At 38.1% G+C, this 18,782-nt stretch overlaps 1 protein-coding gene across 2 annotated transcripts in view; it reads right to left on the reverse strand.

Annotated features, from left to right (window-relative positions):
- The window catches only part of LOC126307661 (activating signal cointegrator 1), a 118,462-nt gene extending 112,689 nt beyond the window's left edge, over nt 1-5,773 (reverse strand). The window contains exons 1-2 of one of the 2 annotated variants that reach the window (XM_049992077.1): nt 5,439-5,528; nt 1,340-1,537 (exon numbers count right to left, since the gene is read on the reverse strand). In XM_049992077.1, coding sequence (XP_049848034.1) covers nt 1,340-1,392 — 53 coding nt within the window. In that variant the 5' untranslated portion in view covers nt 1,393-1,537; nt 5,439-5,528. Of the gene's footprint in view, nt 1-1,339; nt 1,538-5,438 lie in introns of both variants that reach the window. The other variant, XM_049992076.1, reaches the window with a different exon arrangement.
- Nucleotides 5,774-18,782: the final 13,009 nt, after the last annotated feature.

The following is an 18,782-nucleotide window of genomic DNA, read 5'->3' on the forward strand; positions in this document are numbered from 1 at the left end:
TAGAAGGATGTAGTTTGCAATAGGTACTGGGAGATGAAGAAGCTTGCACAGGATAGAGTAGCATGGAGAGCTGCATCAAACCAGTCTCTGGACTGAAGACCACAACATGTAAAAAGTGTAACAAGAGAGAAGGCTCTTTAATGCACAGTCCGAAAGAATATATAAGAGTTATATCACTGCAAGAAGTGTAGGAAAAAAGAGCCAGGAAACATACTTTTAAAGTAACCTGGTAATCAATATGCTACAGTGAAACTTCGTCATTCGAATCTACAAACGTAAAGGTAGGAGGCTGGGCTCATGGTTAAAATTTTTAAGATGGGATGGACTAGATTTTATGTCAGTTTGGGAGAGAGGTAGGGTAGTCAAACCCACAGAAGGGGTGGCCTAATCCTTGGACAGGTTCATCTATTAAAGGAATGATCTGAAACATTTTTGTATGAAAGGATAAAGAAAGGGACACTCACTTGTGAAGATGACAATGTAGTTACACAGAATCTAAAACAGTTAAAAGTAAATAGACTCACCTGGGCAATGGTGATTCTTTGAACCTTTGTTCCCATACAAGTTTGGCTAAATACTGGTCAGAGATTGAAACTGTGGAAGGTAGGCTAGATTAAAATGTAAGCTTGTAACTCCTTATGGTAAATAGACAAACTTTTTACATCTCAATGAGTTTGAGAATCTTATGCTGTTACAAGCTACTCAAATGCAATTACATTTCAATAAGAATACTGTAATCATAACAGAGAGTCATGAAACAGGGCAAGTATCTCTCATGGGTTTTTAAGACAATGCAACAACGTTTGAGTAAGGAATTTGGAGGGTAAAAATAGTGTAATAAAATGTGAAACAATAAAGTCATTTACTAGATTAGAACACTACAAGACACAATCAATATTCGCTAGCAATTTAAACAAGTTATGTCAAAAAAGAAACAAACATATCAAAAAGACAAGATACATCTTTTTCAAGGATGGTGATTTAGGTGACAAAGTTGATCTGAAATGGAAATGCTTCCTTTCATACTTACTATTGGTAAATCAAATAACCAGTAATTGAAAAAAAACTGATATAAGAAATAGACCCCAAAATTTTTTTATTGTGTAAAGGGAAAGGAGTTTGGTCTTGAGAGATGTTAAGTTTAACAATGATAATAATCTAGCAAAAGTTAAAAGTTATATAATGATTGTAATTAGTAAGTTGTTTTACACAACATCTTTCATCTTAGTTGGGAGACCTGTGGTGTGACATATTGTTCATTCAGAGCAACATGTTGAACTACATCCTCTGAAGTCAACAAAAAATGTATGTGTAAAAATGTTGTTTATGTAGTATTTACCTAGAGAACTTCCCTCTGTGCACACTGTGATGTAATGTATGTGCTGACGTCATGGTGAGAGAACTGTGAGTACAGATCGTCAAAATGTGACAGTGACTGATCGTCTCCCCCTGTGCTGGTGGGATGCTTATAACGTGGCGTCACAGCTTTGCAGTGTCTTTGAAGGCACAGAACAAGAGGCGCTGGTGATAATAATGTCTGGGAACAGTTGAAGAAGGTTTAACAAAAATGAGATTCAGTTCCGAGATTCCATATGGAAACGATTTTAAGGTAATATTTTATGCAAGTTACGAACTGAAAAGACATCTGTCCACCTAAAACTGTAAATGTTCTCATACATTAGATAGGAAATACAGAAGAGTTATTGAAAGGTGTTTACGTCATTTAGTAGCTTGACTAGTTCAAAGCTCTCTTACAGTCCTCAACCCTCTCCAGAAGGTGCAGAAGAAACATGGCAAGATTCTGTAGCATTACATAACAGGTCCACACCATCAAGAAACTGACAAAAAAGGGGGAAGGGAGAGGGGGGAGAGGGGGAGGGAGGGAGGGAGGGAGAGGGCAAAGAAGAGAGAGAGAGGGGGGAGGGGGAGAGAGAGGGGACGAGGGGGGCAAGGTACCACAAACAGCATCATGGTGACAGATGATTTGGAAGGTAACACTTCATTTTAGATTGCTCCAACTACAAAATTTGGCTGTTACACAATAAGGCATCCATTGGGAATGAATCACCTGGTCAACAATGGACTGATTTTTATGAGCTTTCCAAAAATTTATAGATTGGCACAGCATTCCAAGGATTATTTACTGTCATAATGTCCTAATATTACCTGCAGGTAACGGTGAGGTAACAATAGTAGGGAAAACAGTGTCTGCTGACAGCATCCACCAGTTCATTGTAAACAACGTGTCATGTGGAAAATGATAACACCATGCGCATGCAGCACGGTATGTAAGACAATGGGAGTGAATGACTGGCTTAACGAAACAATGCCTCCACAAAGTAATATGGCAATGCTACATGCATGAGGAAAGCCTAAAGACTCAAGAATCAGTCAAACAAACTAAGGACAAACGCCAAACCCAACATCACACTACACAAAAAACCTGAGCCACCAAAGGCAATTTAACCTTCAGTTAATGACAGTTTTGGATGTTTAGAAGTGCTAGGGTAGAGAATACCTACTGCTCTTTTGAAGTTTCTGTTAACTCAATAACAAAGGTGCACCACTGACGATCCGAACTGAAGGCACCCTTACTCACCACATGCGGAGGAAGGCCACGATAACAAAACTAAAAACTAAACTAATCATGTCTTTCGGTCACGAGTGGCCATTTGGTACCATATGGCCGCTATGTCATCCCCAGCTTAGGATGCGGATAGGAGGGGCGTGTGGTCAGCACACTGCTCTCCTGGCCATTATGATGGTTTTCGTTGACCGGAGCAGCTATTATTCGGTCAAGTAAGTCCTCAATTGGCATCACGAGGCTGAGTGCACCCCGAAAAATGGCAACAGCGCATGGCGACCCAGATGATCATCCATCCAAGTGCCTGCCACACCTGACAGTGCTTAGCTTCAGATATCTGATGGGAACCGGTGTATCCACTGTGGCGAGGCCATTGCCTTAACAGAACTACAAACGGATAAAAATGGTATACCCTAATTTGTCATCCTAGTCACCCTGAAAAGAAAAGATATTACCAGACCTGTCCAACTAGTCATATAACTGGAGGTTAATCAGACAGACAGGAGGGGATGTATAAAAGCTGTGTCACTGCACACCTTTGTTTACTATCCAGGGATCATCACACAATAATATGGGATTTTTCATTATAATACAATGAAAATAAATAGCTCCAATAAAAATACACAAAGAATATGCATTTTCTTATGAGAATAGGACAGGTTTTTGGTCATGGCCCAGCAGAAGGAATCATCCTAGCATTTGCCTGAAATGATTCAGGAAAACCTAAAACAGGATAGCTAAACAGTACGAACTCCATCCTCCAATATGAGTTATGTGCCTTAACAACCACACTGCCTCATTCAGTTGGTCTCTACTGTACAATCTTCGGATTATATTTAAGCCATCAGCACCAACTATATTACAATATAAAACCACAGTCAGAGACTGGCCTTTGTTCTGCAACTTAACATTTCCACCAAATGGAGAGAAGGAATCTACCCTCTAGCAATAATCTCTGTCTTGCATATTATCCTATCTTTCATCTTTAAGCAATAAGGTTTCCAAATCTTGTCTAGTGCAGTCCCACAACCATCAGTCTCTCCTCATCCCATCCGGTAAGTCTCCCCTAACTCATGGTTCTGGGAGACTTTTCTGAACTCTATCCCTTTTCCTAAACTTTTCTAGTTCTTTTCCTTCTGCACAGAGCACAATTCTATCACTGTTAACACTTGGTATAAGAATCATGAAAGACAGTTGTGTAGAAGAGGACTGGAGTTACTAGATAATTACAGATAGATTTAGAAACCAGATTTTAAACTCCAAACATTTCCAGAAGCAGATGTGGACTCTGATTATAAGTTATAGATTATAAACTGCAGACTGAAAATAAGAAGAAAATGCAGAACTGTTTAAACTAAAGATGATAGAACCTGCACAAATTAAACAAAAGAAGAGATTTTTGAGCATTACAATGGAAGCATTTTACAACTAGTGACTGAAACAATTGACAGGAACTCAACAGAAGACAAATGAGTGTCTCTGAGTGGGTAAAGTGAAGCCGCAAACAAATAACTAAGTAAAGAGAAATTGTTGGATAATATGCAAGACATGAATTTAATTGATGACAGGAAAATATATAAAATTACAGCAAGTGAAACATGCAAAAGGGAACAAAATATCTAGGCATAAAATTGCAAAGTGACATGAAATGGAACAAATTTGTAAGTTTGGTGATAGGGAAGCAAAAGGTTGACTTCAGTTTATTGAGAGAATGTTAGACAAATGTAGCTCATCAATAATGAAGACCACATACAGAACACATGTATGAGTGGTGCTCAAGTGTTTGGGATCTCCATCATGTCACTTTAAAAGAAGGCATCAAAGCAATTCAAAGCTGTGCTGCCTGATATGTTATCAGAATGTTGAAGCAGTATGCAAATATTACAAAACTGCTACTTGAACTCAAAGGGAATTACTGGAGCGAAGATGATGTTCTTTCATGAAACTTTATTGAGAAATTTTAGAGAACCAGTATCTATGACAGAGTGCAGAATGATCCTACTGTAACATACATGCCACATATGGACCGTGAAGACATGATAAGAGAAATCAGGGCTAATATTAACACATGCAGATAGTCTTTCTTTTGCTCCACCTGGAAGTAAAACAGGAAAAGGGAGTACTAGTAGTAGTACAAGGTATCCTAGAGAACAAGGGTCAAGGTCAAATAGGTTACTGAAGGTACATAAGCCTTTGCAGAGATGATAAGGCTTGTGCAGGATGAACTAGCATGGAGAGTTGTCTTCTGACTGAAGATGATGATAACAAAAACAACAAAACAGCAGCAAATGAAGCTGTGCACAAACATACATATAATATTTTCTTTCCATGTTGTCTGACTTAGTGGGGGAAAAAACCTGCTTGTGGTACTGACTAACAGGTAACACTAACTACAGAAATGGCAAAAATGTCAAACATCTTGTGGTGCGACATACATCTTCAATGAAAAGTTTTGCGATAATCGCGCAACGAATGTTCGTTATTGCTAAATTATGATCAAACCTGTAACCAATGTGCCAAGAATGCTGCACGGGTCGTTCTCTTAAAGCTCTGCATGCATCTTTCACAGACTTTAGCCGCTGAGGGGAACAAGAGTTTACTTTACAAACAGGGCAACAGCCGAATACACGAATATAAAATAATTAGAGTTTCAATTTGCTATATAACCACATTGTTAAAAAAAGATGGAGAACGGAGATTTATATACGAGTTGACAGCAATGCCTGACGCACAGTCATGTTAACTGAAAACCATTATAGAATAATATGTCCGCAAGAAAGAAGAATCTACGTTATTAATGACGAAACAACAAATGAAATAATATGTGGAAATTTAATACACTATAGTTACTCACTGTATTAAGTCATGTGGCACTGGAAAATCAAGAATGCTTGACAATTTGTCGTTTATCCAATTTTTCAAAGCTTCTGATGGCTCCTTAAAATTACTAACAGGCATCTTTATTAAGTAGTAAGCACAAACAAACGTAAACAATACACAAAACTCGCAACGCTGTCACAGATAAAATATCTCTACAATATAGAGCAGCATATCAGTGTTACCACCTCCTTAGTCGCCACGACATTCACCTATCGATTAACCATAGTCTAATTAACTGACTCGTTCCACATCTTTCGACTACTGCATCTCGAGGTGGACAAGGAAATGGATTTTCTGACTGCTAATAATGTCGGTCTCTCTTGCCAGGCACTCTGGATCGCTTCCAGATTTCGAAACGTGGCCTTTCTTTTGATGAAGCCAACCTTTCATCTTTCCTTGTCTGTTTTGCGTTTATAAAGGCCAGTTCATGCTGTCTGTCACAGCACAGTCATGTCATGGGACCGTCACGTCAAGGTGTATTCAGACTGTCAGTCATGTCACGGCAAGTCAGGTCAATTCACCTCACGTGATCTCAACTCGCATTGCTGTCCTTAGTGTTCTTCGCGGGAATTGCTATCTTCGTAAGATGATTTCCAACTGCTTTTACGCTTATATGTAACGAGGAAGCTTATATGCGTGAATGCTGTAGTCAACATTTGTACGAAAATTATATTTATTGAACTCAAACGGTTTACAGATTGATGGATAGCTTGTATATTGGAGAAGGGAGTCAAAAGTGCAAAACAACACAAAAAAAAGGGTGGGGTCCGAAAAAATGTCATGATGTGGCACAGAAGTGGAATTTAACACATTATACACGGAGGTTGAGGAAGAGCTATATACATTCTATATTTTGGAAAGTAGAAGCATCAGTTTTTTTCATTTGTTACAACAAAATGGACCCAAAATTACTAAAATGGACACAGTGTTGCGAGCTGCCATCACATCCTATGAAAATTTGGTTTAAGGTTTATTTATTTATTTATTTATTGCTAGTCCAGTGCAAATTTTTATGTATTAACCACATCTCCCTCAATAACTTTCCCTTCCAGATATGTAGGTTGTCTTTACAAATTGCATTTGGTTTTTAGTAGTTCTGGTATCATCTTTGTACTGGGATAAGGTAGTGAAACCACACCAATATTGACCACTGATGCTTGGAAAACTGTTTCATACACAATTCAGAGAGCTACTTAACAATAAATAGGCTTGCCACAAATACTTATTTAAACAAACAACTTGCAGTGTCTTTGCATAACACTAAAGATTCCTGAGGATGTACAAATAGATTACAACTACTAATCGATCTGATTCTATCCACAGTACTTACAGAGCTTCAAGGCGCTGCTATGCTGCAATTCATTTCATTGTAAAATATTAAATATGTTATTGATAACTATAAAAATCCACTTTATAAATGTAGTAGAGGGTAAGTAATCTAGTACACTCATGTTCTACAATTGCTGTCAAGCTGCTTCAATTAATCTGTCATCATTTATTATAAATTTCAACAAAAAATAACAAAATGAAAAAATTCTACCAAATAACAAACAATTGATATCAACCGCCAAAAATCACAACGAAACAAAATATGGAGATCTGCCTATGGCCATGTATCGGGTGCAAATGAGCTTTTGGGTCGCGTGACAGCAATGGATGGATGATGTCAGCTGTCAAAACTTTCCTCCATGGAAACCTTGATGGTGACGTGACGTGACAGGACACCTAGTGGGGATTACGCCATTTGAAAAGCATAATAGAATGTTTTGATGGGACAGACATGATGTGATATGATGGCCAATGTGAATTGGCGTTAATGGCGGAATCGAATCAGTGTTTCCTTTCTGATAAATAGTTTCAGTTAAGAAAAACTTTGCATCCATGCTTCAAAAATAAATGAATGAATCAGTGTCGGAGCGAAGGCAATAAGGTCAATTCACACTGACCGTTATGACACCATTGTGTCACTGCACCATCATGTGAGGGTGTATTCACACTGTATGTCACATTGTGGCACATCAAGTCAACCCAAGTCACGTAATCTCATCTCGCATTGCTGTCCTTAACTGTTCTTTTCGCGAGAATTGCGATCTTTGCAAGATGATTTTCAACTCTTTTATATGCGAAGTGTACATACACAAAGCAGTAGCTTATTTTCGTGGATTCTGGAGTCCACGTATGTATGAAAATTGTATTTATTGGGATCAAATCGTTACAGCTTGGAAGGATAGCTTGTATATTAGAGAATGGAGACAAAAGTGCAAAACAAAGCATAGAAAGTGCATGAGACTGAAAAAATGTCATTATGTGGCACACAAGGGGAATTTTACACATTATGCAGGGAGCTTGAGGAAGAGGATTCTGCATTCTTTATTTTGGAAAGTGGAAGCCTCAATTTTTTATTTCTTACAGTTATTTCATTTGTTACATCAAACTACAGCCGGAATTACTAAAAGGAACACAGTGTTATGAGCTGCGATCACATCCTGAGAAAATTTGGTTTAAGGTTACTGCTAGTCCAGTGCAAATTTTTGTGCATTAGTCATATCTCTCCCAATACCTTACCCTTCAAGATATATAGTTTTTCTTTACGTTTTGTATCATGTTTTTAGTAGATCTAGTACCTTAATTGTAGTGGTGTTTGGTAGTGAAACCAAATCAATATTGACCACTGATGCTTGCAGAAGTGTTTCACACACAGTTCAGAGAGTTACTTAACAATAAAGAGGTCTGCCACAAATACATATTTAAACAAACAATTTGCAGCGTCTAAAGGTCTTCAGTGCATTTCTTCGTGCAACACTAAAAATACCTGACAGCATACAAATAAATTCCGCCTTCTAAATAATCTGATTCTACTCACCCTAATTATTTCCTTTCAAGACTCAAGAACAGGATACAACTCGCCGGCTTCGACCAAAGACGTCAGAATTTGCCAGAGAACATTTATTACACAGATGTAGCCATAGAGTAGAAATATCTCTGGAGTGAGCATTCAGAAGCGCAGAATTGATTTTGTGTTGTCAACATATGTTGCCACTATGGTCACGTGATCTCGGAACGCCATAGATTTGTCCGACATTTGTCCTATAAATTTTGAATGTTGTCATATCGCTAGTAAAGACAGATTCCCTTCATAAGTGCTGTGGATTTAGTATAGCAGTTTACATCTGATGTTTGAAATAAACTGGGCTCTTAGCTTTGAAGAGCAAAATGAACGAGCATGACGTCACAGAAGCTTCACGTCAGCATGTATTTACAATGTCTTTCATGTCACATCTCGTCAAGTCGCTTAACACGGTACTGAACGGCAAAATTGAGGTTCTGAGTCACCATCCCTAATATGCATAAAATGTTAGAGTATAGTATCAGAACTGAGGAGCTAACAACCAATAAATTGGTCAATGGCCAAAGCAAACTTTATAACCTATGTTCTTGATCAATTATGTTTGGTAAATTACTGAGAAATGAGACAACGTTTCAAAACATCGACACTTATTTGCTAGGGAAAATATATACAACCATACATATCAAAGAAAGCTTCAAACGAAGTAATTAAGCCTGTTAAACTTATCTATTATGTTTTTTCTTACATAATTTATAACGTCATAAAGAACTGTGTTTAACTCCTTCATTAAAGCTGGCTTTTTTGCTTAAAATGTCATATGGTGTAATTTGCTTTGTCTACTTATGTTCTTATACATATACATTGTGGGCGTCAGCGCCGTTGTGTTATCTTAAAACCTAAATAACTTTTCGCCTTCAGATATACAACCTCGGTTGTGTAAGAAAGTGGAAAAAATATCCCAGTCGTCATTGAACATCTCCAATTTGTCACTAAAACAAAGCGCTATTATAAAATAAAGATTATGAAGATACAACAGTATCCACAACATGCACAATATGCACCAAACCACTCTCAGGACTGAAGACAGGCGAAATTCCCTCAGACTTCAAGAAGAATATAATAATTCCAATCCCAAAGAAAGCAGGTGTTGACAGATGTGAAAATTACCAAACTATCAGTTTAATAAGTCACAGCTGCAAAATACTAACACGAATTGCTTACAGACAAATGGAAAAACTGGTAGAAGCCGACTTTGGGGAAGATCAGTTTGGATTCTGTAGAAATGTTGGAACATGTGAGGCAATACTGACCCTACAACTTATCTTAGAAAATAGATTAAGGAAAGGCAAACCTACATTTCTAGCATTTGTAGACTTAGAGAAAGCTTTTGACAATGTTGACTGGAAAACTCTCTTTCAAATCCTAAAAGTGACAGGGGTAAAATAGTGGGAGGGAAAGGCTATTTACTATTTGTACAGAAACCAGATGGCAGTTATAAGAGTCGAGGGGCATGAAAGGGAAGTAGTGGTTGGGAAGGAAGTGAGACAGGGGTGTAGCCTCTCCCCGATGCTATTCAATCTCTATTTTGAGCAAGCAGCAAAGGAAACGAAAGAAAAATTCGGAGTAGGTATTAAAATCCATGGAGAAGAAATAAAAACTTTGAGGTTCGCTGATGACATCGTAATTCGGTCAGAGACAGCAAAGGACTTGGAAGAGCAGTTGAATTGAATGGACGGTGTCTTGAAAGAAGGTGTAAATGAACATCAACAAAAGCAAAACGAGGATAATGGAATATAGTCGAATTATGTTGGGTGACGCTGAGGGAATTAGATTAGGAAATGAGACACTTAAAGCAGTAAAGGAGTTTTTCTATTTGGGGGGGGGGGGGCAAAATAACTGATGATGGTCGAAGTAGAGAGGATATAAAATGTAGACTGGCAATGGCAAGGAAAGCATTTCTGAAGAAGAGAAATTTGTTAACATCGAGTATTGATTTAAGTGTCAGGAAGTCGTTTCTGAAAGTATTTGTATGGAGTGTAGCCATGTATGGTGGAAGTGAAACATGGACGATAAATAGTTTAGACAAGAAGAGAATAGAAGCTTTCGAAATGTGGTGCTATAGAAGAATGCTGAAGATTAGAAGGGTAGATCACATAACTAATGAGAAGATATTGAATAGGATTGGGGAGAAGAGAAGTTTGTGGCACAACTTGAAAAGAAGAAGGGATGGGTTGGTAGGACATGTTCTGAGACATAAAGGGATCACCAATTTTGTACTGGAGGGCAGCATGGAGGGTAAAAATCGTAGAGGGAGACCAAGAGATGAATACACTAAGCAGATTCAGAAGGATGTAGGCTGCAGTACGTATTGAGAGATGAAGCTTGCACAGGATAGACTAGCATGGAGAGCTGCATCAAACCAGTCTCAGGACTGAAGACCACAACAACAACAACAACAACAACAACAGTAGACAATCCACTATTATAAGGAGAATGAGCGCGGCGGAAATAGGTTAACTTAAGATGTTAACAGACTGGTACCGCAAAATTTTCTTCCCGAGAAACCTTGACGTACCATGAAATGGCGTTACGTTCCGTTGACGACCTGTGTGAATGCCTCCATTTGAAAGGTATTGTAGAATGTTCTGGTGTTATGTAACGATACGTGGCGTTACCTGATGGCGGACGCGAATTGGCGCTAAACAATCGACGTCGTCCCTAGATCACGTGACAATTCCAGTTTAATGTTGACAGCATTCCTACTGTATGGATGTAACAGCTGAGAAGAGTGTTCAGAAACAAAGGAATATGAGAGACAAAAAATATGGTTGACATATATCAAGGCCAGTACTATTTCAACGTTAAGGATATTGCGTGTTTGTATCAAATGGATGGAAATAGTGGTAGCATAGAATACTTCACGTCACATATATATGGGTTGTATCTCGAACTTCAGTCGAACTGTATAGGTTAATTGTAGCACGGGATACAAGTTTGCATACGTCGATATCCTCGCATTAGTGTCCTCTTGTTCAGCTGAACTATGTAGGTGAGGTGAAGTACGGGATACAAATTTTATACATCTTGTTTCTTTCACCTCCACTACTACTAATAGCTAATAGTCTCTTCCTATGTAGATAGTAGTACTACCGATGGTGGACGGATCTATGTACATAATATTTGTACCCCATACTTTAATTGATATCTATAGGGTGGTCCATTGATGGTGACTGGGCCAAATATCTCACTAAATAAGCGCGAAACGAAAAAATTACAAAGAACGAAACTTTTCTAGCTTGAAGGGGGAAACCAGATGGCACTATGGTTGGCTGGCTAGTTGGCGCTGCCATAGGTCAAACGGATATCAACTGCGTTTTTTTTTTAATAGGAACCCTCATTTTTTATTACATATTCTTGTAGTATGTACAGAAATATGAATGTTTTAGTTGGACCACTTTTTTCACTTTGTGATAAATGGCGCGGTAATAGTCACAAACATATAAGTACGTGGTATCACGTAACATTCCGCCAGTGCAGACGTATTTGCTTCGTGACACATTACCCGTGTTAAAATGGGCCGTTTACCAATTGTGGCCCCAGCGCATTCTATGGTTTATGTATTCCCCACAAACTTCCCTACAAAAAGAGTACCAATCTACAACTGTACGCTCACTCACATGACATTCATGCACACACAGCCACATGGGATATCTCAAACACCAACAGTACGTAATTTTTATAATGTCTCTCAAGGCGAGCTTCGATTTCTCGAACCATTTTCCTCATCTAATGAACCGCCACAACCGATCTTTGCTGCAGCGCCATACGAATAAGTCGTGAGTACAGCAAGGAGATACACTTGTGAGGCGCGTATGTTCGCCGGACTCACGACATCGAACATAATCGGCAACGAGAACACACATTTGTAAAAATCGAATCGTGGCCAACATGTCTACCCTCATAGTCTCTTTCAAATCATCCAGATTCATCGAAATAGATAAATCCATACCTACAAACGAAAATAAAAAACTAAACATTGCCCTAAAATAAAAAACTATTAGTCCAAATTACCTCAATATCACTAAGAATGAAATTAAGTGTCGAATGAATTGCAAACAACAAATTATTTAAATCAATGCCTATGAGAAATATTTTAGGCAATATGTAGCGATCTCTTTTAAAATTACATTCAGTTATTGTAATGTACAATGATACCGCTTATCTACAGCATACAAATATTTTATTATCTATGGCTGAAAGTAAAGACATAAATATCTATGAGTAACCTAAGACGTCATTGGTCAAAGCCAACGGGTTGTACCCTGTCCTTCTACATCTACATTTATACTCCGCAAGCCACCTAACGGTGTGTGGCGGAGGGCACTTTACGTCCCACTGTCATTACCTCCCTTTCCTGTTCCAGTAGCGTATGGTTCGCGGGAAGAACGATTGCCAGAAATCCTCCGTGAACGCTCGAATCTCTATAATTTTAGATTTGTGATCTCCTCGGGAGGCATAAGTAGGAGGAAGCAATATATTTGATACCTCATCCAGAAACGCACACTCTCGAAACCTGGACAGCAAGCTACACCGCGATGCAAAGCGCCTCTCTTTGCAGAGTATGCCACTTGAGTTTGCTAAACATCTCCGTAACGCTATGTGGCGAAATAAATAAAAAAAATTAAATTTATTGGGTTTTTTGAAAAGAGGAAAAGTTACTGACATGGAATTGTAACTTCAGAATTTTTAAAGGCCTTTTTTATACAGACTGTATTGACCGGCTTGAATGTGGACAAATTCAGTGCTGCGTGAAATATGTCTTTAATATAACTTACCATTCCGATTAATTAAATTTTGAATTCTACGTCATTGTTGATTTAATCAGAGTTCTCACCTTTGACGTAGAATTAGTCCTTCTGCCACAATATTAATTCATTAGTCGCCATCGATGTTCTTCTCTTTGTTGACCGTGTGTATCTTCGTAAGTCGGCATCGGTTCACTTCACGAAGACGGTGAAAACCAAGGAATACAATGCTACGTCACTTTAAATAATTTTCGTAACACTTCGATACTTCTCACTATTTTTTATTCACAAGACAATAAGACTTGCTCTGCTCGTCGCACAAATCATAATTACTAACAACATGGCTGCCTTTCCGCACACTCCAAAATTACGTCCGTCCTCCACAAGGCAACAATCGAAAGTGTCTCTTGGCTCCTTCTTGGAGTATGAAACAAAAGAGAATCCAATATGCACACTACAGAGATTATATTCTACATCCCTCTATATTTGATCTTTGGCACAGCCTTTTAGGTGTTGTATGTCTCTGCGTCGGAATGTGTCATTACAATTGCCCCCCTACTGTGTACTGTCACTAGAAAATTTTATTTGCTTGACAGGATACAGTAGTCGACCTTGCAATTGATAGGTTTGGGGGTCTTTTATTTACAAACTTCATTCTTATTGTCTCATTTTCATGGCACTGTGAATTCTTTGGTATTATGGAGTGTGTGTCAGTTTTTGTTATACTTATGCTAATATTTACAAACCTTAATCCTAATATACAAAGTTCTGGTTAATACTTAGAAAACGACATCATGTGGTAAAGTTTGTACAATAAAATATACAATGAATACAACGTTATTTACAAATGTTTCCTTCCTCATCAGATGTGAAAATTTTTTAAGTCCTTGTATTGCTTTCTGTATTTATTCTGGGGCGACGAGCTTTGTTCGCTTGACCCAGTGTTGAATATGGGCGGGTGATACGCGCGCCTGATTGTTTTGTCGTCCGTTAGCGGGCGACGTTGGTTGAATACGCGCGCCAGTGCACTTAATATACACCGACGTGCGGGTACCGTCGAGACTTCCGAACCTCAGTATGTGTGTGCTTTTTGTAGTTCCTTGCAGTACTTAGACTGGATAAGAAGAGGTACATTGGAATATGTGCCCCGAAGAACACACCACACTATGTGCGAGGCGCAGGACGATCCCGGCGATGCAACTCCAGGTAAGAAGCGTACCATGTCAAACTTGTTTGGCATTGTCCTTTCCTATTGTGACGCCATGGGTCGTTTGACGATACAAGCTTCAATTTTCGATGTCACTTGTTTAGGCCCGCTGACACTTGCAACATAGCACTACTTTGCACAATTTCAATTTCTATGCACACCACTTTAACTAGGAGTATTGCGATCTAAACTTTCTTTATCACTACACTTTATTCTTCGCATTAACCTCTTTTACCTATTGTACCGAGATTCATTCCCACTCAATACTTTTGGTCAATGTACATAAGTATTCACAAATTTGTAAGTCACGGGGCTTCGCATGAAATACAAAATACATCACACACAATGGAATAACATATAACACATACAATACATTGGTTACATTAATTACAGGAAAAAACTATCGACAAAAATTGAAAAATTTTTGACCACTCGTAGTGGCTTCTTCGTCTTGGATTTTACTGACCCACACACCTTTTTCCATTAATCTGTTACAAGGAACAAGTCCTTTGTTTTCCTTCTCAGACTCGAGTATAAGTTAAGGTTTACCTTCGTTACGTATTCTTCATACGCAACGACATGCATCAGCATGCAGAGAACACACCTGTAGCCGCTCCACTGCAGCATGGGAAGGGAATTTTCTACCTTCTACTTAGGGTAGTGGCAACGACTACGTGTATGCTACAGTTTTTTACGTATAAAATCTGAGAATGCACGAAGTAATCATTTATATGCAGCATAACCCTAATATGTACAGTGTTTTGTGCGTAACCACATTCTGGTGTGCTTGTAAATCATTAACCCTAATAAAATTTCCTACATTAACATCGACATATAAACATAAAATCTTGAAGTTCAGGGTGTAGCTACTATTACTATCTACAGTGTTTCATAGTAGCGGCACGCCCTTGTGTGCGTGTATCATCTTCAATTAAAGTGCGCTTATAGGCGTCTTATGTTATAATCGGAGAAAAAATACAGACATTTTAATGCATCGGTTGTCATGAAAATCTATGTACACGAATAATCCGACTTTCATAGCTTCAGTGCAGCATAAAATTCTGTATGAAGTTTTTGTTCATAATTCATTTTGTAGACGATTCCTTTGCTTACAGGTCGTCGATCACACTACTTACCTGTATCTCGTTTAGCGGCGATATCCTTTTCATTCTTTGTGACTGTAAATCGTGATATGTATGAAATATATAATTTTGACATGATTTATCATTTCATGTTTCAAGTGTGTAAACTAATTCATACCTTCCTTCTGCATACATGAGTGAAGCATCGCTAACGTTGCACTTTGTATCAGGTTTTTCGTATTTTCTCGTAAACTCACAGAGTCTTACGGTTTTAATTAAGTTGTTTCTTGACATTAGGTATACATGTTTATACGAGGTTGTGTTAGAGTTTCATTTTCCTTATACACTTCTATGTTGTTTAGGTTCTGTACATGTACAGAGCTTCTTTCGCCTTTCACACATTCATACACACGTTTATACACACAAAAAACATCTACCACTATAATATACACTTTGCTGGTGGGGCCCCTTTTTGGTACCCTGCACCATTCCCTCAATATTCCAAAATAATTCAGGGTGCGCTGAGCATCATCCCCTCATACTAATAATACTTACAACTAAATATTTCTTCTTACATACATAACTGCCTTACGGTCCGTTAATGCGCAATCATTCCATATTTTCCTCCTTTATACTTTAGGTTTCGTACATGTGACCTCGTGTATACCTTACATATTCTATAAAGTTGTTTGCTGATTACTTTAGGTGTTTCTTAATGTTAATGTGTTTCTCTCTCTATAATTCCTAGGTATTTGTTTTGAGAGCGGTTCAGTTCATTACTCACGCTGCATAGATCTGTTTATTATTTTCCTATTTTAAAGCTTGTGTCATTCTTTTCCTTAGTCACAAAAATTTACGCGTTAACCTTGTTGTTCATTCTGGAAATCGCTAGCTACTGTGTAACGTAAATGTATGCGTTATCTCTTTGCTTTCCTCTTTGCTGCTTTTTCCCTATATGTGATTGTGTGTTGTTCTTGTGTACATAGCCTTTCTTCCGGTTATATATCTGCATTATTTATTTATTTTCTATTGTGCTATTTTCTTTCTCCTTCTTTACAAGCTAAGATTTTACTCAATACAATATGACAATACCGTCCATGTATGTACTTGTATGTTCACTTTTATTATGTAATATCAGCTTATAATTAAATTTTCTAAGCTACTATTTACAAGACTTGTGTACCCTTTTCTTTCTTGTTTTTGAATGGCTCTCGTCACTGTGTCTCATAGTAAGCGTGGTCTCAAAACTTTTAAACGTTCGGCGCATGCACACTTATGTACCATGACTGGACTGCATGCGAGGAGAAAACTCTGCATTGTTGGTGAACATTATTCGTGATAGCCACCATCGTGTAATATGAGCCACGTGTCGTCTGGACTCGACCACACATGCGCCTTCGCTCTTTGAATACACTCAGCAGATCGGACAGGGAAGGGGGAAGGTTTCTCCCCGGCTCGCTGCCTACAGCGCGGCCAATGCCCTCGTCTTGCCATGCCGCTATAGCGTGCTCTCTAACTGAGCGTTGCATTGCAAATTTGACGCGTGGTTTGTTGCTCGTCTCAAACGAACAAACTCTGACCTTCGCGCTAATTTTTCTTTGTTCCTTTCTCTTAAATAACTGAGTTAGACTACAAAAGTACCGTATGGTTTATTTTATAGTGTTAAGACTCACAGTAATACATGTTTCGTTAGGTGTGGTTAACTATGCGTTCTTTAGCTGGAATATGCCCCCACTTGATTACTAGTTTCGATGTTTAACTGAAATTTCAGTTATGTTTTCTAGTTTAATGCATGTTTTTCACTAACTGACTGTCTTTTGTTTTCGTGTTCGCAAGTTTCTTAGGTTAATGACAGCAATTTTACCATGTGATCCAAGGTTGTATAATTTCAATTTTGCTAAAATAACATATAACCTTTAATGAAAAAAATTCTTGATATCCTTGTGGGGGTATAACCCTTTCACCTTGCCCGTTCGTGTGTTACCTAACAGATAATATCCTGGATGAGGTTTGTCTACTATAATGAAAGGGCCATCATACAACAACTGCCACTTTCTGTTTAATGCCTTAATTTTAGAGGATTTTGGGTGGGTACATAATAGTACTTTCTGTCCAATGTTAAATTCTATAACCTTTTTTATCTTTTTCTTGAACTGTTTTCTCCTTATTTCTGCTTGTTCTTCCATCTGTAGTAATGCTTGACGTACCTTTTCGTATAGTGTTATTTCCTTTGTGGCTAATTTAGGTAAAGGTTTAGCCCATTCGTCAAGTTCTGTGCCTTGAAACGTTAACTCTGTAGGTGTAAAGCCTGTTGAAGCATGAATTAAATTATTTACAATATGCTGAAATGGGGCTATGTATTCTACCCATTTTGTCTGCTTATTTGGTATATAAGTTCTTATAAAGCTATTAAATTCTTTGACATTCCTCTCAATCGGGCTCGATTCTGGGTGAAATCTGGATACCAATATATGTTTTATGTTTTGAGATTCGAGAAATGTTTTCCATTTATTACTAGTGAAGTTTGTTGCATCATCAGTTAATATAATTTTCGGTTTTCCCAGTAGCGGTATGTAGTCTTCTATCATGCGTTTTATTATTGATCCCGACAGTATTGCTTTTATAGCATACATTTTTAAGTACTTTGTGAAGACATCATAAAATGCGATCACATATCTAACACCTCCCCTAGCTCATAGATATGGTCCTGCTGCGTCCACATAAACTAGTTCTCTTGGTCTAGTTGGAATGATAGGGTGTAATACGTCCAAACAAGATCTATTAAGATGTTTAACCTTCTGACATATTGTACACTTGTTTACTATTTGTTCAATCCTGCGTCTGAGATTCGGGAAGTAACAATATGTTGATATTTTCGCTGTATATTTTGATACCCCATAGTGTCCCCATACTCTATGTGTGTGTCTTATCAAATTGTTATTTATTCTTACAGGATGCAGACACACCAGGTGTTGGATTGTGGATTGCGCCTGTAGAAAAGAACATCATTTGACATTGTGTAGTATTGTTTCAATGTACTATTGTCATCTGCCTGCAGTTTATGCATAACTTGTCTCCATCTATTATCTTCCTTTTGTAGTTTGCTCATGTCTTTACACATCTTTCTGTAATATGGTTGAAATGTGCCATCATGCATCAGAAAAACTCTAAAATCGGAAATCTGTTCGATCAGTTCATTGAACTCGCTCAAGCCTTGTGGCAAGCGCGATAATGCGTGGGCAATTACATTCTGTTCACCCTTGATATAAACTATCTCAAAATCAAATTCCTGGAGGAATAAACACCAACGTGCAATCCGTTTGTGCAGCAATTTACATGTGAGTAAAAACGATAATGCTTGATGGTCACAAAACAC

This window comes from Schistocerca gregaria, unplaced genomic scaffold (assembly GCF_023897955.1).
Source record: "Schistocerca gregaria isolate iqSchGreg1 unplaced genomic scaffold, iqSchGreg1.2 ptg000355l, whole genome shotgun sequence".
Lineage (NCBI taxonomy): Eukaryota > Metazoa > Arthropoda > Insecta > Orthoptera > Acrididae > Schistocerca > Schistocerca gregaria.